The 13,766-nt window shown below is 43.3% G+C and overlaps 1 protein-coding gene across 1 annotated transcript in view; it reads right to left on the reverse strand.

The window, feature by feature from the left end:
- The window catches only part of HMCN1 (hemicentin 1), a 167,435-nt gene that overhangs the window by 95,114 nt on the left and 58,555 nt on the right, over positions 1 to 13,766 (reverse strand). The window contains exons 12-19 of the mRNA XM_085068685.1: positions 7,128 to 7,269; positions 6,605 to 6,732; positions 5,842 to 5,955; positions 5,036 to 5,194; positions 4,199 to 4,393; positions 3,438 to 3,536; positions 1,917 to 2,044; positions 126 to 270 (exon numbers count right to left, since the gene is read on the reverse strand). Of these exons, the coding sequence (XP_084924811.1) occupies positions 126 to 270; positions 1,917 to 2,044; positions 3,438 to 3,536; positions 4,199 to 4,393; positions 5,036 to 5,194; positions 5,842 to 5,955; positions 6,605 to 6,732; positions 7,128 to 7,269 (1,110 nt within the window). The remainder of the gene's footprint in view (positions 1 to 125; positions 271 to 1,916; positions 2,045 to 3,437; positions 3,537 to 4,198; positions 4,394 to 5,035; positions 5,195 to 5,841; positions 5,956 to 6,604; positions 6,733 to 7,127; positions 7,270 to 13,766) is intronic.

Consider the following 13,766-nt stretch of genomic DNA (forward strand, 5'->3'; position numbering starts at 1 on the left):
CGAAGCAGCATCAGAACAAAAGAGGATATTTGTGCAGTCTGTGTAAGTGCAGCAAAGCAGTGAAAGCTGCTGCTGTCAGTGCTGCCCCTCCCTCCCCCCAGCACGAAGAGCAGGCTGCTGCTCACCAAACACATGGACAGTGGTGGTGCTGTTGCTGGTGCCAGCCACGCTGCTGGCCATGCAGGTGTAATCGCCCCCATCCTGCAGCCGAACCCGCTCCAGGTGCAGGCTCCCATCGCTGTGCACGCTCACATAGGGATTGGGGACCAGCTGCCGAGAGAGAGGAAACCTTCACTGGGAAATGCTCCTGGTAATGCTCACCTGGGGATGCAGGGTGCCTTTATTTGACTATGTCACGTTCTTCAAAATTATGTGTTTTGGAGAACTTTACTAGAGCTTCTCCTACGTTCCATCTTTCATGCAAAGCTAATTTTAATGAAGAGTTTTGGTAGCACCTCGTACTTACTGCCAGAGTGAGACTAAGATCTGCATGAGCCACTCCTGTCTGCCACAGCACATCCTGTGCTGCCAGTCCTGTTTTTAATGAAGCAAGCCCAAATTTAGCTCAATTATTTCACTGCATTTTTATTGGTTATTCCAGTAATTTATGAGTGCAATGACTTATTCTTCTTCCACAAGTAGACTATTTTCGCTTACAGTTATCAAAACCTTTTAACTTCCATATCCATCAAACAGATCAACTCTGGAGCAAATCATTGTGAAAGAGAATTGAAACTTTCACCAAGGAGAAACCCTTGAAGAGTTACACATCCTAGAGCAACATCAAACACCCTGAGCTTGGCAGCACAGCCCTTTCTCGTAAAGGGTTGTTAGAAAGCAAAGCTGTTCCAGTCACACTCAGAAGCAGCTGAATTCTTCTCTAAATATAACTTACTCCAACACTTTCCTTGGAGCAGAACTTTTCCCAGCAGTTTACAATGACAGGAAACCAGCACTACTAGAGAGAGGAATTAGCAACTCAACAAGGAGGATCCTGCCAGTATTTCTCACAGGGCTTACAGCCTGTGCTCCTTGCACTAACACAGCCTAAGGAAAAGTCAGTGATTCCCAGAGACACCAAAACTAAGCACGAAACTTGAACAAGACTCAGGTACTACCAGGTTCTGCTTAGTGACACAAACTTAAACATTTTGCTACAATATTTTAATACCAGCTGTGCAGATAGGGTTTGAGGGAGAAATCAGCAACCAAGATAAAAAGCAGCTTCATAGGGATGTAAAGCCAGAAATTTCAGTATTAAAGAATTGAAGTTTCCTTCATACAACCAACCCAGTTATGGTGTCTACACTACCTTTCTACCATCCCTGAGTGGTTTGGGTTGGAAGGTACCTTAAAGATCACCTAGTTCTGTCTGCAGGAGTTAGAAACTGGCAGTGGTTCCCAAGGGGGAAAGAAAACACATTCATTCTCTGAGTAGAGCACCACTAGGAAAGGAGGATAGGAAACAGAGATACTGGCATTTACCTCAGCCCATCAGCAACAGGAAAAGGTAAGATGTTAAAACACCCTTAATCTATAGAAATTTTTGGTACCTTTACTTAAAAAAACCCAATTATTTTCATTCTGGTAGGTATATGCCACCAGCACTCCCATATTCAGAGTCCTAAGCTAAAATCCATGAGCTACCAAAACGCATTAAACTCCTTTGAAAGCAAATAAAATAGAAGATAAAAGGACAATTCACAAATACTTCGGTTCCGAGTCCTTTTCTAGATCTTCACGTCCCCCACTAATATCTCCTATTTCCTCATCTACATTTCAGGGTCAGAAATTCCCTGGCATAGGCAGTGATCACTTTAACTCTTGCAAATTAAACCAAGCTGTTACTGTGCCTTGAAATGTCAAATGTAGCTTTTTTCTGCCGATAAACCTCACAGGAAACAAAGCTGTCTTACCACCACACCATTTTTAATCCACCTCCTGTCTGGAACGGGGTTCCCAGCGAGCAGAACACAAGGCAAAGTGAGCTGCTGGCCCTCAATGACATTGGCTGTGGACGGGCTTGCTCCAATCAGAGGTGTGACTTGAACAGAAGAAGAATAAGAAGAAATTATTAGGAATTTTTATATATTCGTGCAAAGTATTAAATTAAATTAGTATTAAATTGAAGACACGGAAAAAACATGAAAAACAAATGTTGGGGTGGGATAGCACAGGAGAGCTGGGAAGCTGGGGAAATGCATGAACAATAATCCTTAGCCTAAGGAATGGCAGCAAATGGAAGATGCTGTCCAGCAGAAACTGGATCCAGTCAAGGCTTTCCCTGGGAACTCATGTTTCCCTCGCAGAGAGTTGATGTATCGTTTTTCCTTACTTGGGCAAAATACTGAAGTACAGAAGTACTGGATTTGGAGAGGACAGAAAATGAGCTGTGATTTCCATTGGGCATAAAATTGTGAAGGACCAGGAGAGAGGTCACAGCCCAGCAGAAAATCTGCACATTCATGAAAAGCCAACAGCAAGCAAGCCTGGGCACATGGCTGGAAAATTAAATTTTAGTAATGGGCATTAAATAATACTTTTAAATAGGTAAAACCATGTATATCAAACACTACCAGCATTACTGGATCTTTCAATATATTTCAAGTTAACAAATAGTTTCTTTGATGGCAGAGAGACTCCGTTTTTATCCTCTTGCAACTGTACACATTCCATAGCGTTATTTTTTCTTTTATTGTCAGCTGTCCAACTGAGATAACAACCAAGCCTTTAACAGCATGGATATTTGAAAGGAAGTAGGGTTAGATGGGATATTGGGAAGGAATTGTTCCCTGGGAGGGTAGGGAGGCCCTGGCACAGGGTGCCCAGAGAAGCTGTGGCTGCCCCTGGATCCCTGCAAGTGTCCAAGGCCAGGCTGGACACTGGGGCTTGGAGCAGCCTGGGATAGTGGAAGGTGCCCCTGCCCATGGCAGGGGATGGAATGAGACGGGTTTTAAGGTCCCTTCCAACCCAAACCATTCTGTGATTCTGTAGTCAAGGAGAGACATTTATTGTCTTCTTGGATCATAAAATTCCTTCCCACTTATCTCAACACTGACACAACCACGTTAATTGCTGCCTTTTTTTTAAAGATTAATTAAATGGCAGGAACCCCATCATTACTAATTATCATTATGGTGATTTTTCATTCCTCAATAAATTTACTTAGAAATAAGAAACAAAACACTTCTTTAAGGTCTATGTTAAAAGTGCGGGTGGAACTAATTCAGTTTAGTGTAGCCAGTCAAAAAAATGTTCTAACAAACAAAATCCACTGAAATCAACTACAGTATTCCATGGAAATGTTTTCTAATTCAGTTTGTGTGGATGACATACAAATACAGCACACAGATAGGTTAGCATGAGTGGACATAACCCCCAAGCATCCTGTGTGCTGTCCAAACACCAGCAGCTCCCAGTGCCACTCGCTTCCTTACCCAGTCCTGTCACTGTGACTGTGGCTGGCCGGGACTGAATCCTTCCAAACTGGTTCTCAGCTTCACAGACATATGTCCCTTCATCAGTGACCCACAGATCTACAGGGGAGAAAAGAGAGCTGACTGCAGCATCTGAAATGACACATGGACAGTCTGCCCTCCCTCTCCACATGGACACTGTGTCCTTGTCCCTCCCACCTTCAAACACTTAGTTTGAGCCAGAGCATTCCTTCCCCTCTGTCACCAAGAAGCAATGAAAATACAGAAACTAATTAAAAGCTAATTAACAAAACAGGATAATATTGCTTAACATAAGGGTGACTGAAATGCTCCAAAATAATCAAAATCACAAAGCCACCTGCAGAGTTTTTAATTACCCAAATTAGGACAGGTCTAAAATAGTGAGTTTAGAACCAATTCTCTATTAAAAAAAACCCAACAAAAACCAAACCAAAAAAAACCACACCAAAAATGAAAATCCATGGCTACTCAGTACCAGAGAATAGCCCACATGTACTTCAACAAAGATATAATAATTTGCACGAAGAAGAGTGAAGCCAATGACCAAACACAACTGAATTCACAAGCTCATGGCAAAATGAACTGCATGTCAACAGCAATGAAGTTGGTATCAGAAACACAGTCTGTGATAAAAACCCAGTCTTTTTAAATAGTTAATTTAATAGAGTCAGCCAGTAAATGCCTTGCATGTGTGTTAGTTCCTTGTGGAATTCTGTTCTTTTCAGGCTGAGTCCACCTACTCTGGATGGCCAGGGCTCCTGTCCTGAGTAGGCTGCTGGAGCTGGGTGTGAAGGGTCGGGAGAAGAGGGGAGCCCCATCCAGCCTCCTCCACTGCACCCTGGGCTCAGGGTAGCCCTGCACATAGCACGGCAGTGTCACGTTGGAGCCCAGATCCGCCAACTCGTCCCCCGGCTCCTGCGTGAAAACGGGGGGAGCTGCGCAACGACAAACACACAAAGTGAGCATTGCAACACAGCAGTCTCTTACACCACTGATGGCCTCCCTTTATGGCCCACTGGGCGTAATTATTCTTCTAACATTCCCAACTCTAGAAACACCTTAAGTATCAGCGTTGCTAAATTCCTTGTCTTCTGCAAACAGCGTCACTCGTTCAGAAAGTGGATGTGCCTGACAGGAACATTGAACAGGACCTGGTGTGTCAGGCCACAAGCAGATGGAAAGAATTAGGAAAAGAGGAGAGGAAGGGCTAAATTACAATAAACTCACATAATAACTCAAGTTTGTGTCATTGTCTATTTGAGAATTTTGTTAGGTTGAGGTTTGAACAGCTTCCTCCTCCTGTGCCTCTCTCTTCCTCCCCCATAACTTTTATGCTTTGCAAAAGAAGTAAGACTCGGCTGGAAACAGATGGGCTTTAAGGTCCCTTCCAACCCAAACCATTCTGTGATTCCAAAGTCCAAATGGGACAAGGAAACCGCTTAGCCAACACCACCAAAAGGTGTTCCCAGCACACACAGAGATTTGTTAGAAAGGTTCGGGGAGCCAAGACACCACCCCCTGACCAGTACAGAAACTCTTCAACCCCAGTGTGTCCCATCCAGGACTTAACTACTTACAGCCAACATCCAGAGTTATCTTGCCAGCGGCTCTCCCTGCCTCATTGGTGGCCACACAGGTGTAGTCACCAGCATCCAGGTCTTGTGTTTCTTGGATCTTCAAAACACCCCGCTGAGTATCAATAACGAGAAAGGCTGATGCCCTCAACTCTAAGTCACCTAAGTCCAGACAGAAAAAGGAAATATAACTGTTTATGTCAAACGTATAGCTGTATTTATCAAAATTATCAACGAAACAGTGTCCAAGTTTGAGATAGTTCACAACACAGCTGTTTGAATTCGGCATATGAGAACTCTGACTCCTACTCAACTGAGAGAAAAAATTCATTACTACATTAAATACATTGTTTTTTATGTTGGTTCCATGAGGCAAACACAAACCCAAGTACCTCTGGGCAGAGACCAGCATTAGGACAGTGTGTCAGGCTGTATTCCTCCTTCCCTAACTAGAGGCTACATGAAAACATCACAAAAAAGTATATAGAAAAATGCTTTTCGATTTTTGTAGCTTATAGCCAAGCATTTTCTGACAGAAGAATGAATCTTATTCAAGCAGGCAAGAGGCTCAGGTTTGTTTTACTATTATTATTAATTACGCTGCAATGTGTTAATTCACCATATTTAATTTGAAGCAGGAATTTATGCCCTAGAGGTCAATGTCATTTCTTCCAGATTTAGAGAATTTCACAGGTCTGTCACTGGTTGAATACAACATAAAGCTCTTGAGAAAAATTAAGTCACTTCCAGATCATTGTTCTAAATATTGCTGGTAAAGAAATGATGCAGTCACCAAGCAATGTGCACACCTTTAAACCATTTCATTTGGGGGGGTGGGATTCCAGTTGTTTTACACTCCATAACAGTCGTGTCTCCAAGGCCAACCAGAATTTCACTATGAACTATGGTCAACGTTGGGCCCTCTGAAAAGAAACAAGACAGAAAAAATGCGCTCTTCAACCAAAGCTTACATAATTTTTACGATACAAATCATGAAAGACTCTAATTTTCTCTTGTTATACGGAAGACTGTTTGCATTAGAAGTCAAACAGACTTAAAAGTAGAAGATAAACACTGGGAAATATGGAAAAGTCTGGTCCAGAGCACCTAAATGCTATGCAGAATGTACAGGAAATTTAAGGACAAAAATCAGAAAAGTTTCACTGTGCAAAGAGTGAAAATATGAAGAGTCATTCTCCTCCTCCAGTCAGAGATTGGTCATCAGACAGTTTAATACTCTCCTATCAATATAATAACATTGTATCTACATACAGAAACACAGGTCTTTTTCCAAAGACCTACCCAGGTTTCCAAGTCTATCTCACAGTAAGACCCAATTTTAGGGTTTTTCTTTAACCTTAGAAACAGCATCAAGCCTCAAATACCAACTTAACAATGCCACTCAGGTTTGAACAGAAAAGGGACATTTGTGAGCTGTTCAACATCTTTTCTGAGGTTTCTGAAATTTCTACTAGTATGTTCTGCACAGCCCTACTCCTTTTAACAGCTCCTCCTCCCTGACAATGAATCAGTTTCTTTTTTTAATTTCACTGCGTTGTTTCTCTCACTTACCAATGTATGTGAGGGTGGATGTCTGTTTCTCTGTCCCAGCTGAATTACTTGCCAAACAACCATAAATTCCTGCATCTTTGGGAATTGCCTTTCTTATGATTAAGGTGCCTTCTGGGGTCATTCTGTACCTGGGAAAACACAGGGGATCAACCAAAATGATTAGAAAGAGCAATGGTTGTATCCACACTCCAGGCAGCCACAGCAGCATGAGCAGATGGTTTATAAACAGGTATTTCTGGGGTTTTTTTCCTCATGATGAACACTATTAGTACTATTATATCTAGCACTACATTTTGTGAAAAATATTTAAATTAATCTTGAAAAAAAAAAACCCTTGGGAGAACTAAACTATTTCTCCGCTAGAGAGGATGTAATTGCAATTAAAGAGTTACAGAAGTAAAGGTTGAGGCACTATTTCCAAAACTCACAGACTCCTGTGGAAGTAGTAGAATATTTTGGCACTATTCAAACCTTCTTTCTCATATATGATATTAAAGTAACTGGAGACAACTCTAAGTCCTACCTGCTTGAGCCAATGATAAACATTTCATTGTGTGTCCACACAACTGTTGGCTTTGGATAACCTGTGGCAGAACACCTGATAGACACTTCTGAGCCTTCTGTAAAAGTCTGGTTCTTGGGTGAAATGACAAGCTTCGGAGGTTCTACCAAAAGGAATCAACAACAGCAATCAAAAATGCCTGTTTAGAAAACACAGGTTACATTACATTCCCATTTTCAAATAGCTCCATGGTGAGAAAGCAACCCAGTGAAGGTCTGAGCCTACTTGCTTCCTCTGGCACACCAGACAAAATCCTCAGCACGAACCACCTCTGTAACAGGATTCAGGCATTGGCCTCCTTGAGATGGGGTTAAAAAAGCAGCAACAGAACCAATTTTGACAAACATTAGACAGTGAGCAACCTGGAAGCTGTCCCTGCCCATGGCAGGAGTTAGTACAAAATGAGCTTTAAGGTCCCATCCAACCCAAACCATTCTGTGATTCTGCAAAATTTATTCAGACTACTGAACACTAAAGCCCACAAACCTTCATGTGGGTCAATTAGCAGCATGTAACCTGAGGAAAAAGAATGAAAGACACAACATACATGCAGACATGCATGTGGAAGAGAAGTGAATCTGTAGTGTTGAAAACTGCAAAGGACGTTATGGATTTCAGGGGTGTTTTCACCAGAAAAGCAATTGGTGAACTCAATAGAACTCACTCATTTTTAACCCAGAGAAGCTGTGGCTGCCCTGGATCCCTGGAAGTGTCCAAGACCAGGCTGGACATTGGAGCTTGGAGCAGCCTGGGATGGTGGAAGGTGTCCTGGCCCATGGCAGAGGTTGGACAGGATGGGCTTTATGGTGTCTCCAGCACAAACCATTCTGAGATGAGATTCCATAATCCTTAGTCAAGATTTCCTCAGTGAAAAACAACCACAAAAGCAGTTCACTTTGGCAACAGATACTTTCTGTGTTTGTCTGACAGCAGCAAGAAGAACATCCACATTCATGGATAAAATTAGTTGAGATGTGAAACTGGCTGCTATGAAATTAGTACCAATGTTCACCTTTGGAGCTTTGCCTTTTGTTCATCACTGTCTGTATTGATATGAATTCCCCTGTGGCTGCTTATTCCAAGACAAACCACAGGACAAAAGCCTGAGCCCAACTCTCCCATTCATGAGAGTCCAAGAGGCTGAATGTATGGAACCCAGAGGTACCTCTGTCATATACAGAAACACAGCACTACTTCACATCCCTTCCTGGAGGAATTAATACCATACTCTTTTCCTTACCATTGCTAGGAGGAAGATTACTGTCCAAGTCCTGTGTTCAAAACACCATTTGCTTAAAAAGCTGCTCAATAAAAACCACAGTGTTCCAGCCTGGAAGGAGAATCTCCCTGCAGAAGACTGTGCTGCTCCTAGGACAGAGCCAAGGGAAATTCTGCCTCCTTGCAGGGCAGGGACAGGGTTGGGTTCAGGCAGCAGGTTTTAGAGCATATGGCATTAAAACACAAATCTCAGAAAACAATCTTCCTCCCTATGACCTCAGTACGGGGAGGGGGATTAGTGACTGTCAGGAAGTGAGATAATGAGTTATTAAATGGTTTTTCAAATGCTTAAACAGCAAATTAAGACCAGAGAAAAGGACAGCAGATCTCTTTCCCTCTTACAGGGAAAGTTTTATCAGGAGTAGCATAAGTTTGCAAAATACAGGTTGGCAAGTCTGTGGGCATTATCAGCTGAGCCACTTTGCTGGCCCAGCATGTCTGTGCTTCTGCAGGTCCAAGCTCACTTGCTGATAAGGACTAATTACACCTCATGACAGCTGCAAGGCAGGGCATCCCACAAACACCGTAACTATGGAATAATCTGTTCTGCAGTACATATTGCTGAACAGGAGAGCAAGGCTCCAGTGGAAAATATTAGTCCTGACATAGAGTTGTACCACCAGAACACAAGTCCTGGACATAAGTGCACCATGTTTTGTGTTTGAGTTCCATGACAACTCACAGCTGTTGGTGTCTCAGGCAACCTTACCTGCATGCCACTGTTAAGCACATAAGCCTCTCCTTTGAAAAGGAATGTCATGTTTGGAGGAGCACGCTGTTCCAGCATGGCACCTGGGGAGCTCAGGGGAGCAGAAATGTGATTGCCAGGATGTGAGGCCTCTGTTTTGAGGCATTAACTAAACATGTGAGCTTCTAAAGGATTCCTAGATCTGTAACAATATATAAAAGCCACACTGCTACACTACCAAGGAAGGGAAAATTCAGTAATAAACTGCAGCCAATTTGCACACAGTTGCAAAATCATAAACACAAATGCATTTAATGCCTTATCATTTCCTTTCTTAAAACTATGTCCATTAACCTTCCCCAAGTTCATTAATTATTCACTTGTAAATTTAATAAAAACTGCAGGGTGCAGAGAAGTCCATCCCACATTGTATAACAGCTCTGAAGCATCCTGCGGAAAGGCAGCAGAGCAGGGCAGAGCCATAGTTCCAGAAGTACCAGGACTAAACCCAGATACAAGAGGGCAGGAAGGGACCAGAAATAGCTCCACATTACACAACTGTCCCAGAGTGATTCACAATGTGCACAACTGGCTCAGCTTTTTATTTGGTTTGAAATCCTGCCAAGAGATGCTGGGGGTATTCTGCATGCTCTGGTCAGAGGCAGGTCTCCTCTATTGTTGGGATCAGGAAATTGGCTCTGACGGCAATTACATATCATGCTTTGGCAACACCCCCTGGTCCATGCCAGTATTTTCACATATGATATTATCAGGTGAGCAGAAGATGAAAGAAATTTTCATTTGTGTTATATTTGTAAAAAAATTTTCAGAAAAAAGTCAACATACACAGCCGTAATAATCAAGATATTGACTAAAATCAGTGAGGCCCCATTTGCCACCAATTAAACCATTTTGTTTTCTTTCCCAAATGCCAGGGACCGGGCAGGCAGGCACACAGAGGGGCTTTCTTGTAGGTCAAGTCCATTTAATTTCTTTTGCTTTGTTCCCTCTATCTCAGAAGTGAAGAACTGGAGATAAAAGGGGAAGCACAAGCTCCTTACAGTGCCCATCTCATCCCACGCTGCAGAATGAAACCTTTTAAACAATACAGACCATGTGTAAAGCTTCTCAAGAGACCCCAACTGCAGAGCTGCCTTCAGCTCTGGGCCTCCAATAGCAGGAGGACATGGAGCTGCTGGAGCAAATCTGAGGAGGCCATGGAGATGCTCCGAGGGCTGGAGCCCCTCTGCTCTGGAGCCAGGCTGGGAGAGCTGGGAGTGTTCACCTGGAGAACAGAAGGTTCCAGGGAGACCTCAGAGCTCCTTCCAGTGCCTAAAGGGGTCCAGGAGAGCTGGAGAGGGACTTTGGACAAGGACAGGACACAGGGAATGGCTTCCCACTGCCAGAGGGCAGGGATAGATGGGATATTGGGAAGGAATCCTTCCCTGTGAGGGTGGGGAGGCCCTGGCACAGGGTGCCCAGAGAAGCTGTGGCTGCCCCTGGATCCCTGCAAGTGTCCAAGGCCAGGCTGGACAGGGCTTGGATCAACCTCGGATAGAGGAAGGTGTCCCTGCCCATGGAATAAGATGGGCTTTATGGTCCATTCTAGGATTCCATTAAATAATATTCAATTCAATTTTACGCTTTTATTTACAAGCCAATTGAAAGAAGTACAGAAGAAAAATCGCACATAAACACAAAAGCTGTGAGAAAGGCTCCTGTTTGGACAGCAAGCTGAGAACAGAATTTTACAGCATAAAGACAGACCAAAACATTCAAGAGGGATAAACAAAAAGAAGCCTTCAGCATCAATCAGACAGTCACATTCATCTGTTCTTTTGGCATCAACTAAGTGAACCTAATTAAAAAGGAATATCATCTTCAGACATGATCTTGCCTCATTCACTTGCCAGTTGCCTTACTTAGCTACCAAATTCCCAGTGATCCCCTTCCCAATCCCCTCTACACCCTGCCAAGGCAGGGTGTGCTGTCCTGCAGCATCCCTTGTCCTGGCACTCTGCAGAGGGTCACTGAGATCCTGCAAGTAAAGGAAAATCCCAGAATCCCAGAATGGTTTGGATTGGAAGGGACCTTAAAGATTATTTACTCCACTCCATGCCATGTGCAAGGACACCTTCCACCAGACCAGTTGCTCTATATCTCAGACAGCTCCAAAGAACAGCCTAGAGAGAAGCACAGAATGCCCAAAACTGTTTTTCATTCCTTAATTTAAATTTCTTTTCATTCTTTAACTTCAAATTTCAAATAGCAACTGAAACAATAATACTTCAGTTTTATTCCCTGCCCTGTTTTCTCAGGGCAGTGTAACCAGTTCCCCTCTGCCCATTATCACAGTGTGTATCCACAGATCCAAGTGAACAACATTCACACCATCAGTTAGAGAGAGATCTGAAAGAGCAGGGTATTTATTTCTGAATTGTATCTTTTCAGAGAAAAGAGCAGAGAAAATTCAGAGTCTTGCCAAGGAGGTAATTTTCCTTTCATCTATCTGGGCAGTCTCTTCCCTGGAATTCTTCCAGATCTAGTACATTCATGCTGAAAACCCTACTGTGTTCATCCAGACCTGGCTTCTGCTCCTGCCTGCTATGTACCTGAGTATCAGCATTGCTTTGTTGAGCCAAGTTGCCCACACTGTCTCCCGGGCTTTTTTTTTTTTTAATTTTCAACTGGATTTCAAGTTCTGGGGACTGGGAAGTGCCCCTAGCAGTCCAGCAGTTCCCCCAGGCAGCACTGGGACCCACTTTCCCCCACTGCACATCTCAGGCAGCTGTTCAGAGGGCAGGACAGCACTCCTGTCACCCCCGGGCTCGGCCAAACAGCACTTACACAACTCTTACTACAGCAGTGATACCTCTCCAGTGCCCGAAGGCAGACAGACTTATTTCTCCTGTGGGCAGGTGGAACACATAATAAATCAGCTTATTTCGTGCAGGTGTGGCTGGTCACTGCATTGATTAGCAGTGCACCCTGCAAGCAGCTGCTGAAAATGCCTTTCAGCTGTGATGGTGATACCAGACAGGCACTTGAACATTTTTAAATAAGGTGAAGGAAACCCACCATGGTATGGACAGAACAGTAACTACAGCAGGTATGATTTTATTCCACCTATACATTCAGATAAAGAGATACACCTGAGCAGGATGCTGATTTCACTCCCATCAACCCAGTGCTGGAATTCATCACATGCCCAGATTATTAACTAAAAACATCTCTACTAATCCCAACCGAAACACAAGCCAATGCTGGAAAAGTCCCTCCACACCACACAGCTGTGTTGTGCAGTGAAAAGAAAGTTGCAATAATCAAGATAATCCCTTCCTTGTCTGCTCCGGCTTACACCACAACACATGAAAAACCAAGATTACCACAAAAACACACTTATCACCCAAATTTCTGGGGTTTAATGGTGTAGTTGAAATTCTTGGAGGGGAAGAAACAGAAGAAGCCACCACAAACTGACCTCTGCAGCATGCACACTGTTTCAATTAAAAAAAAGAAACGCCTAAATTTCTACATTTCCCCACCAAATCAATATTACTTATATATATGAAAATATGAAAATACCACAAACAAAACATCAAGCTACCACAATATGTCATATTAATTGAACCTCACAAATATGCAAATAGCAAACTCTTATTTCACCTACAAGGCTGTAACAAAACCAGAAAGAAAATGTTTGAATGTTCATGGAATTTCAATCATCTGTGAAAAACATTGAAAAATACATAGGATCACCAACGTTTCACACTCCTAGCCAATCTCCAGCCTCACACAGCTGCAATATGCTCATCTAGGCACCTGAAAAAGTATGGAATCCCCTCAGAAATTCATTTATGTTTCCATACAAGACCAATGCAATGGTAGGACTTGACCAACTCACACTAAGTAGCCACCATTTCCCAGTTCCAAATTTGAGCACATTCTTTGAGTCAGTCCTATCACTCCATGAGCATCAATACTTCTTGGGATTTATCAAACTGCATTCCAGGACCGTCCAGAGGGCTCTGGGCAGCAACCCCAGCCCACAGAGGGCCAGGTTTCACACAGGGCCATCCCCTACCTGTGTCTCTGTTGTGGGGCACAGTGTGGCTGGGGACAGGGCGTTCTGAGCACAGAGCACACAACTGGGGCACAGTCAGCCTCATGAAGATTCCAGGCTGTATTTGCACAGCTGCTGGCACAGGGGTCTCAAGAATGTTCCCTTTCAGAAACAGCAGCATCAAACCCGATGCTTTCAAAACAAGGGCTTACTACAACCCATTGCAGCAGGGAAAGCAGATGCTGGGTTATTTTTAGAGCCACCAGCATTTGTTCTCTGCCTTAACTCCCCCCACAGAGAGAAAATGGGGATGAAAGCAGTGTTTATTCTCTTATGATCTAAAATTCAGAGATCTACATGGAGCTGGTCCAACAATAATAAAGGGCTTCAGGATGAATTTAATTTGATGTTCTGAATTACTCACAACTACACAAAGCATGGACCCATCTCCATCAATTAACAAGACTTCAAGTTTCCCTCTTCGGCATGTTAATAATGACAAGCCCATAGAGCTTTAGCTCTTACATCTGGCCACTCTTTACTCTTTGCTGCCAAATAAAAACTGGTTTTT

Source organism: Lichenostomus cassidix, chromosome 8 (assembly GCF_008360975.1).
Source record: "Lichenostomus cassidix isolate B80296 chromosome 8, HeHo_3.0, whole genome shotgun sequence".
In the NCBI taxonomy this organism is placed as follows: Eukaryota; Metazoa; Chordata; class Aves; order Passeriformes; family Meliphagidae; genus Lichenostomus; species Lichenostomus cassidix.